The following is an 18,237-nucleotide window of genomic DNA, read 5'->3' as shown; positions in this document are numbered from 1 at the left end:
ACAAACAATTAGATGATTCCTGAAAAATAGCAGGTAGCAATTAAGTATTTATGGAGAACTTGAATAACACAAGGAAATTAAGCCAATCTAGTGAGATACAAAGTTGAATAAATAGTGCAATACCAGTATTTCTAAATGCACATATGGGGCACAGAGATACAAGGTGCAAAGCATATGCAAGACTCCAGATTTTACCTCCAGCATCCTCAAAAATGCACACAGGAGGCTGGAGATAGTTCAGCAGTTAAGAGCACTTGTTGCTCTTCTAGAGGAGACAAGTTCAATTCCTAACACCAACATGCAACTCCAGTTCCCGGGGATCTGATAGCCTCTTCTGATCTCTGCAGGCACTGCATGCAAGTTGTACACTTGCATTTGGGCAAAGCACCCATAGGCATAAATAAAACAGAAAAAAATATATAATACACACAAAAAAGACCAAAAGTAAATATAGCCAAATATTAATGGTAATTCTTCTCAGTTAAAATTACAGGTGACATTTTTACAACCATCTATATGGTTGTAAAAATAAGCATGTATTATTTCTTAAAATCAGAAATAAACGCTCCTAGCCCAGTATTCTACTCTAACCCAAGAGCCTACTTGCTTCTCTGATTTCTTATGTCCCCCCCAACATCTATCCATAGCTAGTCTTTATGGAAGGAAGAACTACTGAGTAGGTATAGAAATAATCATATTTACTTCTTTCCTTGTCCAGGCTCTAAAGGCCAAGTTTAGAGCTTTGCCACCATGGACCAGGTAGGAGGCTGGGTGTCTCCTGTTCTCTCGTAAACCTAACACAGGGAGAAAAAAAAAAAAAAGACGACTGTCAATACAGCTATTCAAGCGGGGTGAAGAACTTGTTACCTTTGTCAGACAACCAAAGAAAATGCAGAGGGATCTGAGCACACCCTCAGATCTGTTACATTAACAGTGTTCACTTACTTATAACTTACTATACATTAGGTAGTTTGTCATTTAACCCTGATATCCACTTTGTAAGCAAAGTTCATTTTATAGTTCAGGAAACTAAAAGTCTTAGAGAAGTCTTGATGAAGAATATACATAAGTGCCAGAACATAGACTAAAGTTATATCTATTTGAATATGAGATGTGTATTCCTTCTATGAAATTATTCTGCCTTTTAGGTCTCAAAATTGTTTACGTTCCACCTTAATTTATGAGGTTATTAATAGCCAATTTTAGGCTTTATAAAAAATTTTCTAAGCTGTTCAGACTAGGTAAATGAGTCATCAGTTTTTCCATTTTTAAACACTTACATGACAATCTGTCAAAGTGTCAGAGTAAGGGCTTCAAGTATGCGGTATGAGCTATGAGAACCTTTATAACTTAGATACTTTATTCCTTATGGCCAAGTCACATTGAAGAATCAATCTCAGGTCCAAGCAAGTAACTTACTTTACTTCAGACAAAACTATGAGGAAAACCAGCAAGTTGGCTTCCACCTGGGCTAACACCCAGGAATTAGAACAATGATGCCAGGATGTAAGGACTGGGCCTTATCTTGAGGGGGCACATCTAGGCTTCTCATGAGAGAGTAAATCCTAATAGATGTGATTATGATTCCATTTATATAATATTCTTCAAACGACAAAAATCATAGGGATGGAAAACAGATCAGTGGTTTCCAAAAGTTATGGGGAGAGTGAGAGAAATATAAGAGTTGTAGCAATTTTTAAGAAGTAATGATTACTTATTTATTTTTTAGCTGGTATGGAAAAATACAAAGAGGCTTCACTGTGACATTATATATTGTTCTAATTTACGCAACCCACTGCCCTCCTCTGTCCCTTTTACCCCAGAGTCCCAACTTCTGCTTCTATGCTACATATATTCTATTCCCCTTTTGTCCTGCCCATCCCTCAACAAGTGTGTCCAACCTTCTGACTTTGCAACCCAATGTCGGTATTTTCAAAGTTCATACTAGATAACCATGCTATTGAGTTACCAAAACAAATTGCAAAAACATTTTAAAACATCTTAAGCCAGTTCACAATTTTGTGCCGGATCCCATTTTCTGTTGTCCTTGATACATACAGCTGTATGCAACTTTTGGACCACAGGTTGGACACATCTGCTAGATCTCCTTCCCTCCACTCATAGTCCCCTTCTACTTTGATCTCTCTCTTTCACACACACACACACACACACACACACACACACACACACACACCATATATTTAAATCTAGATTCCATATATGCGAGAAAACAAAATATTTGTCTGAGTCTGGTTAATTCATTTAGCATTATGATCTCCAGTACATCTATTTTCTGAAAATGTGACAATTTCATTTTTCACTACAGCTGAATAAAGTTTCACTGTTTCCAAGTAGCACATTTTCTTTATCATGGACCTATAGGCTTGTTATATATCTTGTTTGTTGGTTATATTAAAGGAATTAATGCTGTTTTGATATACACAGAAAAGGTATCAGCAGTAGCAAGGTTTCTTCTCCCAAACCTCCTCTCCTCAATTTTCACACTCCCTCTTCTTCTCTCTTTGCAAAATTTAAAGTTGGTTAGGAGAACCATACCTCGAAAGATGTCCAGAATGTGTTTTCCCACATACCAACAGATAGTCTCAAAGTTGGGAAACTTGAAAAGGTCTGCTGTGCTTAGCCGTTTCTCAATCTCATAGGCTCTGTAAGGAAACAATGACCATAAAAATGATCTATTTACTGAGCAACTATTATGTATCAAGCATTATTCTCAGTGCTATGTATCCACTCTATTTAACCCTTACAGTGACCCCATAAAACTCTATATTCAGAGAAATTTTGGGCTCAAAGATTATGTGACTACCCCAAAAGCACATTATAACAACCAAGTGAAGAAACATTGTCATTAAGAACCAGTGGTGGCTCATGCCTGTGATCCTAGCACTCAGGGAGGCAGAATCAGGTCTCTGTGAGTTCGAGGCTAGCTTGGTCTATAAAATGAGTTCCAGGACAGCCAAGGCTACACAGAAAAACTCTGTTTTGAAATAAACAACAGACAAAAAAAAAACAAACAAACCAACAAACAAACCAAAAAAAAAAAAAAAAACCAAGTTAGTTTCCTTTCTGGTTATCTTCATCCTACTATACTGCATTCCTTATTAGAGGGGAAAACACAAGGACAAACAATTTCAGAAACTCACTTGAGTTGCATTTCAATGTTAAGGCTGTGTAAGAAGTTTCCTCCAAAGGCTAAGCAGTCAACTGGAGTCAGCACAGCATGGATCCATCCTATAGTATACCAAGGTAAAAATCAAAGCTAACAGAGGCCTTTCTTTCTTTGGATACTTCACTGCCTGGTCTATTTAACCTTGAATCCTTAAAAATTGCCTACCACTGATTCAAAATATTCTTTTTTTTTTTCACTGTGGCAACATCCAACCTAGCCTACTCTGTCATTATAGTAACCCTAACAGGATCAATTTATGAAGTTAATGCAGTTCTATTTCATCTCTCTCCACTTCAAAAATCTTTCTGTTGCTTTACCTACTCTCTCTCATCTAAAAGAACATCACTCTTTTACTAGAACTACTTCTTCTAAAATGCACAAGACTAGAACACAATTATTTATTGTTTATTTTGCAACATTATGTTTTTTTCTTAAATCTTTTCCATATTCATCTCCCTTCCCCACCCATTTATCCAGAAGACTCATGTCCATCCTTATCTCTTATATTGGCTACTATGCCAAATTTTTAAATTTTTTTTTCAAAAAAATACCTCTAGGTATGACTAAAACCTTTCAAACTGGTAAAACAACATAAATAATCTGTGATATGTTTCATATATACAGAAAATATAGCCACCACTAGAGCAAGAGCAAATAAACAACTAGAACAACTAAAAACAAAAACAAATTCCAAGCCTAAAAATTCATATGAAAATTCAATGGATCCTAATAATCTAACCTCAAAAAAAGATATACAAAGTTGGAGGACTGACAATTCCTAAATTCAAAACTTACTAAAACTGTACAGTAACCAAAAAAGGATGCATTACAATAGGGACAGACATATAAATCAATAGAAGATAAAAGATCGAAAAATAAACCCACATATTCAGCTGACTTTTCCTGCTTTGTTTGTTTTTTTCATTTGATTTTTGGTTTGCAATACTGGGGATCAAGCTCAGGGCCTTGGACATACTAGGCAAGTACTCTATCACTGAACTACAACTTGAACCTCAAATCAACCAATTTTTGGGAGAGATAACAAGACAATTCAATAAGAAACATTTTTTTCAGGCTAGTCTGGAACAACTAGATGTAAACATGTTGAAGAATAAAACTGGGCCCTTGCCTCAATCTATATATAAAAACTATCTCAAAATTAATAAAAGATCTAAATAGAAGAACCCAAATTAAAGTGGAAACAGTGACACATACCTATAATCCCATCACTAGAATGCTGAGGCAGGAAGATGACATGTTTGAGGCTAGCTAGACTACAAAGTAAGACAGTACAGTCTGAGTAAAATAAAATCTCAAAAAACTATATTTATAAATAAATATTTATGATCCTGAATTCCCAATACCTATAGAAACACCTATAACCCTATCATTCAAGAAGTTAAGGAGGCAAGATCACAGGTTTGAGGGCTGGGGAATACAGAAAGTCTGAGCACAGCCTGAGTGAGTCAAAGTGTGGGGGGGGGGGACTGTAAAACGTTATGGCAATATATAGGATATCAGTAGCAGGAGCAAACAAAGAAAAAAAATAGATAAGTCAAACAGAATTTATCTACATGTACACTTGCATGCCAGAAGAGAGCATCAGATCTCAATATATAGATGTAGTGGCTGGGAATTGAACCAGGACCATCTGGAAGTGCAACTAGTGCTCGTAACCTCTAAGCCATCTCTCTAGCCCTTGAAAAGAATTTATAACTTTCATGATTTATGGGACATGATCAAAGAATGTGAAAAGACTCAACGCTTTCTGGGGAGCTATAGGCAGTTAATTTAATGGCTGCTGTGGCAAAGGGAGTCACTGTCACTGGTAAAATAATACCCATTTATGTTCATGTAAGCAACCCTAATTAAATGTACTGGAGCATACAAAGGTGTGAAAGTAGGAGGGATACTTATTGGGATGGTGGGATGGAGGATAAGGGAGAGAGTGATAAGAGAAGATAATGGGGGACATGAATGAACTAATACAAAGTTAATAAAAGATCTTCTAAATATAAGAACCCAAACAAAAAAAACATATATATACACACATGTACTATGTATACATATATGTATATATGAAAATGTCACTGAATCAATTTTTTAATGAATTTAAAATGTCAAAAGACAAACTCAAGAATGAGAGAAAATATTTTTGAACAATAGATCTGATAAAGGTACAGTACAAAAAATATAATGAAAAAAAATATACTAAAAAATATAATATAATGGCAACTGTGTGATGATCAGTGTATCAGGGCTACCATGTGATGGTCACTGTATGATGGTAATTTAGTGATGGCCACAGTATGATAACCATTTTGTGATGATCACTGTGTGATGGCCACTGGGTTAAAAGTACAGTTAAACAGTTAAATACTATTTAAATAAATAAATAAGTTTTAGCTAAATATTATTTAATTAAAGAATAAGTAAAGGATTTCACAAAACAGCATTTTTGCAAGATGGTCAACATTAATAGTCTTTAGGGAAACACAAACTAGAACCCTGGTGTTATACTACTTTACTCACTAGGATTGCCATGATCATAAAGACAGGAATAATAAGTTTGTGAGAAGACATGAACAAATTGCCACCCTTAGACTTTGCTATCTGGAATGTAAAATAGAGCACTACTTTGGTAACAGCTTGGCAATTCCTCAAAAAGGCAAAGAATGGAGTTACCACATGATAGGGGCATTCCTTTCCCGAACAGATACACAAGAAAACCTGAATATCCTTTATCTAAAATATTTCAAATCAGAAATGTTTCAGACTTGAGACATTTTTTAAAAAATTGTAATGTTTACAAATATACCAATATCTTAAGGATAAAAGGAGTTATTCTGGGAATGGGACCCATGTCTAAATAAAACACTTATGACCTGAATGTACTTTATACAAACAGCCTGAAGGAAATTTTACATACTTTAATGCACTTATGTCTTTGAGAATGACCTCATCACATTAGTCAGATGGGAAATTTTCTAGTTACAGAGTTGTTTCAGCTCTCAAAAGTTTTCAGGACTGAGGATATGGCTCAGTCAGTAAAGTATTTGCTATGTAAGCACAAAGACATAAGTTCTATTACAATCAAACTCATGGAAAAAAATCTAAGCATGGCAGCACATATCTGTAACCTCAGCACTGGGGAGCTTAAATAAAGGAGGACTCCTCAGGCTTGTATAGATAGTCTAGTTTAGTGAGAAATTAAACTTTAAAAAATAAGGTGATGGGCTGAAGGTGGCTGGGGGATTTAAAGCACTGAGTGCTCTTCCAGAGGACCCAGCTTCAATTCCCAGCATCCACTTGCCAGCTGACAACCATATGTAACTCCAGTTCCAGGGGATTCAAATGTCATCTTCAAGCCTCTAGAGGGAACAAGGCAAGCACCTGATGCATATCTTTACCTGCAGGTAAAAGACTCATTTAAAAAAAAAAAAAAAGGACACTGTCATCAGAACAAAATTTCAGCTTACAGATTGGGAAAGGATCTTCACCAACCCTACATCTGACAGAGGGCTAATATCCAAGAATATATAAAGAACTCAAGAGGTTAAACAGCAACAAACCAAGTAATCCAATTAAAAAAAATGGGGTACAGAGCTAAACAGAGAATTCCCTATAGAAGAATGTCGAATGGCAGAGAAACACTTAAACAAATGTTCAACATCCTTAGTCATTAGGGAAATGCAAATCAAAACAACCCTGAGGTTCTACCTTACACCCATCAGAATGGCTAAGATGAAAAACTCAAGTAACAACACATGCTGGAGAGGATGTAGAGAAAGGGAAACCGTCCTCCATTGAAGGTGGGAATGTAAATTTGTACAACCACTATGGAAATCAATCTGGTGTTTTCTCAGAAAATTAGGAATAGTGCTACCTCAAGATCCAGCTGTAACACTCCTAGGCATATATCTGAAAGATGTTCAACTATACAACAAGGACATTTTGCTCAAACATGTTTGTAGCAACTTTATTCACAATAGCCAGAATCTGGAAACAACCTAGAAGTCCCTCAACTGAGGAATGGATACAAAAATTGTGGTACATTTACAAAATGGAATACTATTCAGCAGCTAAGGACAAGGAAATCTTGAAATTTGCAGGCAAATGGTGGGAACTAGGAAAGACCATCCTGAGTGCGGTATCCCAGAAGCAGAAAGATACACATGGTATATACTCACTTATAAATATATATTAGACATATAATATAGGATAAACATACTAAAATCTGCACACCTAAAGAAGCTAAGCAAGGAGGACCCTGGGTAAGATGATCAGCCCTCATTCAGAAAGGCAAATGGAATGGACATCAGAAGAGGGAGAAAACGGAACAGGACAGAAGCTCACCACAGAGGGCCTCTGAAAGATTCAACTCAGCAGGTTATTAAAGCAAATGCTGAGACTCATAAACAAACTTTGGGCAGAATGCAAGGAATCTTATGAAAGAAGGGGGAGATAGAGAGACCTGGAGAGGACAGAAGCTCCACATGGAGAGCAACAGAACCAAAAAAACTGGGCACAGTCATTCAGGGCCAACTTCAGCTACAGATTTGAGTTCAAGGACAGCCTGGATTATAGGAGACCCTATCAAAAACTTTTAAAGTGATAATACAGGCTGTGGTATGGATGAACTGAGAACATGTTCAGTGAAAAAGGAACCAGAAAAAAAATGAAAATAATACATGTATGTGGAATATTCAAAAGACGCAAATCTATAAACAAGAAAAGTTTAAAAATTATTTGTTGTCCCAGGCTGGGAGGAGCATAGAATAAAAAGTAACTGTTAATGTGGAAAGTGTTTCTTTTTAAAGTGATGATCATATTTTATGGTATATAAATTCTATCTCATTTTCTACAAAGGCACACTCAACGAAATAAAAATGACAACACAAAAATCTGTCTAAGACCTAAATTGGTGCTGGGAATTTATAGCACTAAATGTTCATATTACAAAACAAAAATGTCTAAAAATCAATCATCTATAATCCCTCTCAGTACTAGAAAAAAATAGGTAAAAAGTATAAAATAAACCCAGAACAAACAGAAGGAAAAATAAAGATAAAAGTAGAAATTAAAATTGAAAACAAAGAGAAAAAACATCAAATAAAACTGATAAACCTCTATCAAGACTGACAGAAGTAAAAGAAAAGATACAGGTAGCTAGTATTAGGAATGAAATAGAAGGGAGAGGGGGAAGAGAAGGAGGGAAGGACAGAGAGAGAATGCATAAAAGAATGAATGAATATAGAGCAATTATTTGAAAAGCATAAATGATCACAACACATCTAACATGGAATAGATGGGCTGGCAAAATGGTTTTGTTGGTAAAAACAGCACGAGCTAAATAATGCAAGTAGCTTTGTAAAGATTAAGGAAGTTGAATGCTAAATTAAAACTCCTCCCTAAATTTTCAGGTCCTTGTGATTTCACAAAATTTCACAATTTACTTATTTGTTTGTTTATTATTTTGGGGCTGGTCATAGTAGCTCATGCCTTTAATGCCAGCAGTTAGGAGACAAAGACAGGTGGATCTCTGAGTTTGAGACCAGCTTATTTATGTAGTAAGACCTTGCCTCAGAAAACAAAAAACTTTAAAATATTTATTTTGTTTTGTTTTTAAATGGAATTTCACCAAATTGCACAGGCTAGCATTAAAAACATAATCTTCCTACCTCAGTATCCCAAGTACCTAAGATTCCAAGTGTGTTTCACTATGCCCACATAAAGTATTTCACTACAAATTTCAAGAAATTTAATGTTAATTCTGATTAAATAATCAAGAAACATGTAACCTGAACTGTTCATAGCTGACTCAATTAGCTTCCATATATCAACTCTCCTCAGATTGAGACAACAGGGCTTTTTTTTTTTCCATATGTACATACTCAAGTTCAGGATATTGCTCAGTGGAAAAACAGTTGCCTAGCAAAATACACAAATTCAGACTTCACATGAAACATAAGAATTCTAGAAATAAAACTCAGGCATAAACTATTAAGAAAGAATGTTTCCAGCCCAGCATGGTGATGCACACCTGTAATCCCAGCACTCAGGGAGGCAGAGGCAGGTGGCCTCTATGAGTTTGGGGCCAGCCTGGTCTACAAAGTGAGTCCAGGACAGCCAAGGGGACACAGAGAAACCTTGTCTCAAAAAAATGAAAAAGAAAGAAAGAAAAAAAGAAAGAGAGAAAGAGGGAGGGAGGAAGGAAGGGAAGGACAGAAGGGAAGAAAGAAAGAAAAAGAAAAGGAAGGAAGGAACAAACAAAGTTAGTTTCCAGCATGGATCATTCAATGTAGATTACAACATCAGCCTCCCAGTTACTATTCCTAGACTCATAGAGCTGAGTCCTGTTCTCTATTGATATACCCAGTTGACATTAACCTAGTATAAAATGGTCCATCAGCCTCCTCCTACCTGCTCTGCTATCTGCAACCTTCATAAGCAACCACACTACCTACTGGGCACTACATAAATTTTATTGAGGTCTAGTTCTTAACCTCTCAGCTGATGAAAAAAAGAAATGTCACATGATGAGATTAATAAGTTATGGGCAGGGTTTGGCGCAGTGTCACTATCTCCCTTCTTTCTGCCTTTCCCATCCTCCCATCCTTCCTTGTAGAGGGACTCAGGAATGACCTGTAGGAATGAAAAGTGTTTGTCCTTGCTTCACAGAACACTTGTAGCATTTCTCCACTTGGTCACCAAAGAACATCTCATTCTGATTAGAGGAGCTGCTCCAACACTCAAAGAGAGTCAGGTTAGCATTTGTTGGGCGGATCAGGTAGAAGATCTTCTCACCCTGAAATAAAAAGATAACAACATTCCAAAGGTTTCAAGAAAAGTCCTTCTGGGGAAAGAGGTGTTCAAAAAGATCAAATCTCTCTCCCATGCGCTATACACAACCATATCAGTATGCCAGAACTGTTTCCAAAACCCTCCAAGTAACATTTTTATATCAACTGCTCAATTATTTTTTTTCAAATTTTACAAAAGGAATTTGTGAAACGTATTTAAATCTGTTTAAGTTAGGAAAAATATATACCAAATCTCATTTTAGATGTAATATTAAATAAAAATGACCTCTAAATAGATAAAATCAATACTAGCCCTAGAATTTAAGGCCACATTATTGATAAGAAAATTGAATCTGCTTTTAAATGCCAGTTACAGTGTTCATTCTTACACCTGGAATCAAAGTTAATAAATTTAAAAATCAGTAACTGCCCAAGGACTTCTAGAAAATTATACTTTATTAAATGATTATCTGTTGGAAGAATGTTTTACCTAATAATTGTGTTATGGTTGGATAATGATTTGATAGACAATTTGGTGAAAAAGAACCATATCCTACCATAAGCATAACTCTGGTAGCTTAGCTAATACATCAGAGATTTCAATATATATAACTGATATATGTTACAAAATTAGCTATGTGTACTATACAGTTGGAGAAAACTGACAACCTTCATAGAGTAAGCAATAATAGTATTACATTAATTTTCTTTGATAGCTATCCTGTAATTACTTAAGAAAATACGTTTGTTCTTAAGAACTATAAAATTAATTATTAGAGATAAGAAGACACAATATCTGGAACTACTTCCAAATGTCTAAGAAAAAACTGTATACAGAGCCACTTTATTTTGAATGTTTTAGAGAAAGAAAATGATGGCATTTTGAATCTGGATGAAAACACACAAGAAATCATCATCTCATTATTCTTGCATTTTCCAATGGAAAAAAAAAAACTCTAAATATTAAAACATGCATTTGAGAAAGTACTTCATTTACATGTTTCAATTCTTCACGTTAAACCAATAGTAACAACTAACTGAAGATATATGATCATTTTGTACTATAATCATAACGCAAGTTTTCTGTTCCTTTGTACTTCTGACAAGTAAGTAGAAAAAACAGTGGTGAAAACAATCAAAATATTTAATTATTTTATTGTTTTCCCAACTGCAAAAAAAATCCCTTATAGCAATCATATACTAATTACAAAACCGTAAAAAACACTAAAAAGAAAATCATAGGAATTACTACTTTGAAAGAAATTTCAATGTGTCTATTTTATCTGTGGTGGCTTGACTATATAATCGGTAAAATTCACAAACTTATATAAATAAATTCTATAGTACAAATGTTAAAGTTTGAGGGAGGGAAAACTCATGTTACTTGTAATAATAATCTCTACAGTAAAATTCAGACATTTTCATACATGTTGGTAGGAATAGAAAATGTTTTAAATCTTAAATTTACAGTAAATACAGACATGTTACTTGTAACAATACTCTCTACAGTAAATACAGACATTTTCATACATGTTGGTAGGAATAGAAAATGTTTTTTTTTAAGAAGGTAACAGTTGGACATATCTTAACTACTTCTATAGTGCTAGAGACAGATAGAAAACAAGGGCTTGTACATGCTCAGTAGGCATTGCACCACTGAGCTATACCCCAGAACTCAAAAAATAGTTTTAGTGTTGGGGGTGTAGCCTAGTAGGGCCTTCTCCTGTATGCCTCCCTCTTCATGTTTGTTGTTGTTGTTATTGATTGTTTTGATTTAGGTTTTTTTTTTGACACAATTCTTTATCTCTAGTTGATTCTTTAGACATATTTTTTAGCTTTACGTGATCTAAAACTTACCATGTAGGTCAGGGTGATCTCTAACTCATGGCAACCCTCCTGCCACAACCTTTCAAGTGTTGAATTTATAGGCATAAGCTACCATGCCTACCTTCAAAAACTTTTTTGCTTAAGCATCAAAACGGTAGAGGCATGCCCACCAAGTAAGAAATCTTGATTGAGTTAATTATGTCAAATAGAATATGAGAAGCAGATATGTCTGGCTGCCTCTAGGCATCATCTTCATTCCTACCTTGAGTACGTGATACCAGACTGAGGTCCCGCCAAAGTCAATATGAAAGTCTGTATAGCTATCCCGCACACTCATGAGGCAGTACTTCTGTACATTGGGCCTCTCAAAGACACTTTCCTCAGGCCACAAGTTCTCCACCCATGACAGCTTGCGAACAATCTTAGGTGTTTCCACAAGGTTTGAAAGCCTAGTAAAGAAGGAAAATAGTGTGACCTAACTAAAAATTGAAGATTTAAGCCTGAATAAAGTACCATGGTCAGATAATACAAATCTTTTTTTTCTTCACAGAACCCAAAGGTACATAAATCATTTATTCCTCCAAGTTTGGTCAGTAGTCTCATTCCACTCAGCTTCCAAAATCCTAAATCCTAGCTTCAAATCCCTCCTCAGTAGACAAAATGGTCACTTCTATTACTAGATTTCTGTACCCTCATTTCACTTCCAATTTACTCATTCAGCACTCAGTTTGTAACAGTTGTCTTTTCCCTACCTTGAGTCTTCTTGATGAAAAGCCCTTACATAACAGAAACCTCTTAAAACTCATAAGTAAATATGGCTGCTTTTACCACATATAAAACACAAATCTTATAACATTCTACTCTTCTCTGTTTTGACCTTCAGGAAATTCACAGAAAACTCGGCAGTCCATGTTTACCAACTATTTAACAAAGAATTATACATTCATTAGTACCTTTCCATATGCATCTTAGTCCCCCACTTTTAATTTTTTTATTCCAGTTTTTTTTTTCCTTTCTGCATTCTGCATTGCTAGCTATTTCACAGGCTTTCTGGATTGATATATGAAGAAATTATAGTTTCTAAATACCTTTATGTTCTTTAATCTTAAAAGCATCAGCAAGGGTTTTTTTCTTGTTTTAAAATTACTAAATAGAAAATTATTTAGTACTTTTTGAACACACCTTGTTACAAGTTGTACAACCTGACTGGATGCTCATACAACCTGTCTGCATGCAGAATGGTCATGTGATTGGCCAGTTCCTTTCTGTGATCCCTTTGCAGTCAGTCTGCTGGCTCTTCCTTCATGGTTTCACCTTGTGGCCGGTCTGTAGCCTAGGTAGCCACTCACCATCCCATCAATTCTCCATGTCTTTGGAAGGCTGATGAGGATCAGCTCCACACATGTACAGCTAGGCAGTTAACCCCATTTGTCACACCAAAGTGACATACTTTAGAATAGCGTTTTCTGAACTCCTCAGGCAGTTTTAGTTAAACAGCAAAACTGTGAGGAAGGTGCAGAGATGCCTTAGATTCATTTCCCTGATACCTGCATATCTTCTCCCATTATCAGCCTCTAGCAGAGTAGTTTATTTACATACCTGATAAACTCACATTGATTATCACCCAAAGTCCAAGTCTACACTGGGGTTTGTTATTGGGGTTGTGCCTTCCATGTGTTTGCATCAGTGTGGAACAACACTTTCTTACCACAGCAGTGCCATTGAGGGGATTTTCTCCACTCCATACTTAGTAGAGATACATGCATGAGATTAGGGAATGTATGCAGTATTTCTTCCTCTCAAGCTTGTTGTCACTTTAAAATACTCATTTAAACTTTAAGGGTTTTAATATAATAAACATGTTGACACTGTGGGTAACTGAAAAGTACACAGGCCCTTGCTGTCCACTGTTTTGCAACTTCTTGCAAATCTAAATTTTTACTAATTATTTAAAAGCTTAAAATGCCAATAAGCAATAATCACTAAGTTTCCTAACAACAAAAAGATGTGTTATGATTTCTTGGTACTCATCACAGTTCTGAGTATGTAAGTCCACAGAGAATATTTTCAAGATTATAACCTTTCCCTTTTCAATGTAGACAACCTACCCTTAGAAAAACTACTTATGATTAATTTTAGAATCTATTTTCCAAAGACTGAAGACTTATTCTTCAGTTAGGACAGTTATGAAGTAAAAATATAAATACTAGGAAAAGGTCAAAGAAAGATACCCTAGAATGAAGGAGACAAACTAAGTAAAATAGATACTATACAATCTAGCTACCATTACACACTGGAGAAGAAACTGGTTTAGTTATAAAAAGTTGAATCACTACCCTACAAAATATAAGCCACCTCCATACTCCAAAGGAAGAAACAAAACCACTAGAGAAAGAAGGAAACAAACTAAAATATAAATTCAAGTATATCTGCAAGTTTTAGACACACTGTCAGGCTTTTTTGTTACCTTTCCCCTCCTACCTGGTATCGGAGAACTCCAAACTAATGACATTGAGGACTTTTTCCCTCTTCCCACTGTAATAATATTTCACAAAATCACCGAGTTTCATCTTGCAGTCAGCCTGGCGGGCCACATCAATCACATCAATCTCTTTGTCAGAACCTAAAGTCAAGAAATGAGTTCTGTACCAAGTTCTGTATCTCAGGGACAAAAATTTCTTGTCCTCTCACCAGCATCTAGAATGGCCTTATATTCAGGAATTCTGTCTTCAGATACTGTATGTGTTCAGGGCAGAGAGTAGGAATCTATCACACTCTCTCAAGATCTGGATGGGGGACTGGTAGGGCTACAGAGCTACCTGACAGAAACTCTTACATAGTCTACCTGCCATGGATCTGCTTCTTTATTTCTTCTCTTCCACGCTAACCCCAAACTTATACTCCAGTGATAAATAGTACATAAGAACCAGTATCAGAGACTATGATCCCTTAAAATGTGCCAGGTTAAAAAAAAAAAAAAAAAAAAAGGAGCTCTACCGAATTTTGTGTGGTCTATTAATAAAGAGGAAACTGAATAACATAAATATTGTCATTAAACACACACACACACAAACACACAAAATAAAAAAAGGGAAAAAAGACTAGCATTTTAGTTTTTTGGTTTTTTTTTTTTTTTTTTTGCTTTGCCAAAGAATGACTCTGAGCAAAGCACTTTACATTGTATTCCCAAGATGTCTAGAAAGAAAATATTAAAAAGTGGATAAGTGACTCTAGTCTTTGTTTATTTTGTTTTTGACACTGGGTTGTTCTATGTAGCCTTGGCTATCCTAGAACTCACTATGTAGACCAGGCTGGCCTGAAACTAACAGAGATCTGACTGTCTCTGCTTTCTGGGTGCTGGGATTAAAAGTAGTATATGCCACCACACGAAGCGTGACTCAAGTCTTGATGGGAAAAGCTAATGTCAGTTAAGAGGGTTTGTAGTGTCTTACCAACATAGTGTTCCACATCTCTCACGGTGAATGATGGAGAGGGTAGTGTCATCCCCAACCCATCCTTCTTCAAGACGAGGATAGGCACACTGAAGCTATTCTCTTCCAGAAATTCTACCGTCAGTTGACTTCCAGTGGGCTTCAGAATCACTTCGTCTGAGCTGTGTGGGCCACAGGAGAGAAAATCTGACCTTGAAATTTTGCTCACTAAAGGCCTTAATGGCCTCTCACTCAAGGGGTATAGTCTTCCTGAGGAGTCTTATATGGGTTGAAAATTAATGGCATAAACCTCATATGCCAGGGGAAAAGATGACCTCTCCATAGCAGGAGACAAGGTCACTGATAGAGGTGGGGAATATATGAACAGGCTGCTCTTCTCTGAATAACAAAGGAAATTAGTCAATAGCTTTCCTAAAAATAGATAGAACAGTTTTGACTCATTTGCTCTAACCCAAAATAACAACACCCAATTTAAAATGTTAGTGAAGAAAGAGCAAAGACTGTTAAAAAAAAAAGAAAGAAACAGTATTTACAACCACTTTCTCAATACATGTAATTATAAGATGGGAAATCATTTTTAAAATTTTCAGACATTTCATTCATATATTTTGACCATATGCTTTTCCCTCCTTAGTCATGATGGAGAAAGAAAGAGTAGATAGATAGAGGTATAGATAAGTGCCAGAGCATTTGCTTAGCTTGTAACAAGTCTATGGTTTCAACCTCCAGAACCAAAAAATAAAATGAAAAAACCAAATAGACTATGAAGAAAAGGAAAATGTGTCGCACTGAAACAAACATATTAAGCTCTTGATCTGATAGTTTCACTCTTTGTGTAATACTAAATGGCCCAAAAATTAAACTACAAAAGTAAAGCCATAAAGGTACTAGGGAAAAAAAAAAACATGGAAGAGACAAGACCTGATTGTTAATAAAATGGTAATAAATAAACTGCTCTGCATTAAAAACTAAAATTATCAGCAAGGGAAGCTGTCATAAATTAGTTTTCTCCAAAAGCATCTTGCTGGATATATTAACCACACATTTTTTGTGTGTGTGTGTTTTCAAGAAAGGATTTCTCTGAGAAGCCTTGGTTGTCCTGAAATTCACTTTGTAGACCAAGCTGGCCTTGAAATCACAGAAATTGCCTGCCTCTGCCTCCTGACTGCTGGTACTAAAGGCATGTACCACCGCCTAGCTTATTAACCACACTTAAGAGGAAGCTGCATGTCCAGCAGTAGATGGCCAACACTTTTTTGCTTCATATTGCCTTGTTAGGGATTTTCTTTTTCGGTCTTACTGGTCTTTTGCTGATTTAATGTTTTTGTGGGGGTGTTTTGTGTATGTGTGTGTGTGTGAGTTGAGTGAGAGAGAGTTAGGTTTGTGTTTTGTTTTGTTTTTTTTCACTTTGCATTGTTTCTTTTCTAAAGAAAGAGGAAGAAAGGGTGCAGAATTGGGTAGGTGGGAAGAATCTGGGGGAAAAATGATCAGACTATGTTGCATGAAAATATTTTCTCAATAAAAATATGGATAATGATTTTGAAAAAAACTATCAATAAAGACAACATATATAAAAATCAACTTCTTTCATAATTAAGGTAACAAAAGTTAAAATAAAGATTTCACAAAATTTTGATTAGAACAAAAAGTTTAATAGTAAAAAAGTATTGGCAAGGTTATAGAAAAATCAGAGCCTTGACAAAATGTCTGTATGTGAAACCACAACCCTTATAAAAATAATTGGTAACATTTACAGATCTTTAAGGCATATTGAGTTTTTGTTTTGTTTTGTTTTTGTTTCTTTTGTTTGTTCGATTTTGGTTTTGAGACAAGGTTTCTCTGTGTAACCTTGGCTGTCCTTGACTCGCTTTGTAGACCAGGATGGCCTCAAACTCACAGAGATCTGATTGTCTCTGCCTCCCAGAACACTGGGATTACAGGAGTGTGCTGCTCCCAGCAAAGCATATCCTTTTTGACCTAACAATTTCACTTTTGCACAGTTAAATCTATACCTATACTTGTCACACATGCAAAACTTAAGTACAGAGATTTTTGCTGAGGCTTCAAATATATCTCATATATATCTAGCATGCATGAGACCTAGCAATGCTCATTGCTTAGAAAAAGAAAAGATATTGACTGAAGAAGTTCTGAATAACAAGCAAAATGCTGGAATCAATTTAAATGTCCATCATTAGATGACTGGTTAAATAAAATGTATATCCATTCAATGAAATAGTAAATGACCAAGACATATTATTTAAGTTTTTAAAAGTAAAAGTAATGTACAAAATATAGTGCTTCCGTTTGTATCAAAAAATGATAAATGACACACAAACACATGTATGTGGCTAGAAAGACTTTGAAAAAATATAAAAGAAATTAGCTGACATAGATAGAAGGGATCTAAGGGTTCTGAGGTAGAATGGGGACTTTAATTTTTTTTAAATAGTAAATTGGAAAAACAATCTAAATAATACTTGAAGTACAGGAAGCCTGTTCAATGGACAGAAAACTACATGATATTTTTTATTAATTTTCAACTATTATTTTTGTTCAATTCATAATACATTTAATTTATTTTTAATTGATCCAGGTAATTTTAAAGAAAAAAAGTATCTTTTTGATTGAAAGAAATACATGAACTGGGCATGTTGGTGCACACCTGTGATCCCAGCACTCAGGGAGGCAGAGGCAGGTAGATCTCTGTGAATTCAAGGTCAGCCTGGTTTACAAAGTGAGTCCAAGGTTGCCCAGAGAAACCCTCTCTCTAAAAAAAGAAAGAAAGGAATGAAAGAGAGAAAAAGAGAAAGAAAGAAAGAAAGAAAGAAAGAAAAAGAAAGAGAGAGAAATACATGACAGCACTTTTTTTTTTTAAGTTTTTAAGTTTCCTCTCCCTGATAGCCTAGGGTCAGATGGAAGGGGAGGAGGGCCTCCCCTATCAGTGGATTGGGTAAGAGGCATGGGA

General features: G+C 35.5%; 1 protein-coding gene across 4 annotated transcripts in view; it reads right to left on the bottom strand.

Annotated features, from left to right (window-relative positions):
• Phf8 (PHD finger protein 8) overlaps nucleotides 1-18,237 on the bottom strand; it is a 101,835-nt gene that overhangs the window by 60,622 nt on the left and 22,976 nt on the right. For all 4 annotated transcript variants that reach the window (XM_060375270.1, XM_060375268.1, XM_060375267.1 and 1 more), the window contains exons 5-11: nucleotides 15,270-15,430; nucleotides 14,299-14,440; nucleotides 12,080-12,266; nucleotides 9,833-9,995; nucleotides 3,162-3,249; nucleotides 2,557-2,663; nucleotides 703-794 (exon numbers count right to left, since the gene is read on the bottom strand). In XM_060375270.1, the coding sequence (XP_060231253.1) occupies nucleotides 703-794; nucleotides 2,557-2,663; nucleotides 3,162-3,249; nucleotides 9,833-9,995; nucleotides 12,080-12,266; nucleotides 14,299-14,440; nucleotides 15,270-15,430 (940 nt within the window). The remainder of the gene's footprint in view (nucleotides 1-702; nucleotides 795-2,556; nucleotides 2,664-3,161; nucleotides 3,250-9,832; nucleotides 9,996-12,079; nucleotides 12,267-14,298; nucleotides 14,441-15,269; nucleotides 15,431-18,237) is intronic.

This window comes from Meriones unguiculatus, chromosome X (genome assembly GCF_030254825.1).
Source record: "Meriones unguiculatus strain TT.TT164.6M chromosome X, Bangor_MerUng_6.1, whole genome shotgun sequence".
Classification (NCBI taxonomy): Eukaryota; Metazoa; Chordata; class Mammalia; order Rodentia; family Muridae; genus Meriones; species Meriones unguiculatus.
The sequence above is the reverse complement of the archived record's forward strand: the minus strand, read 5'-3'. Positions and strand labels throughout refer to the sequence as shown.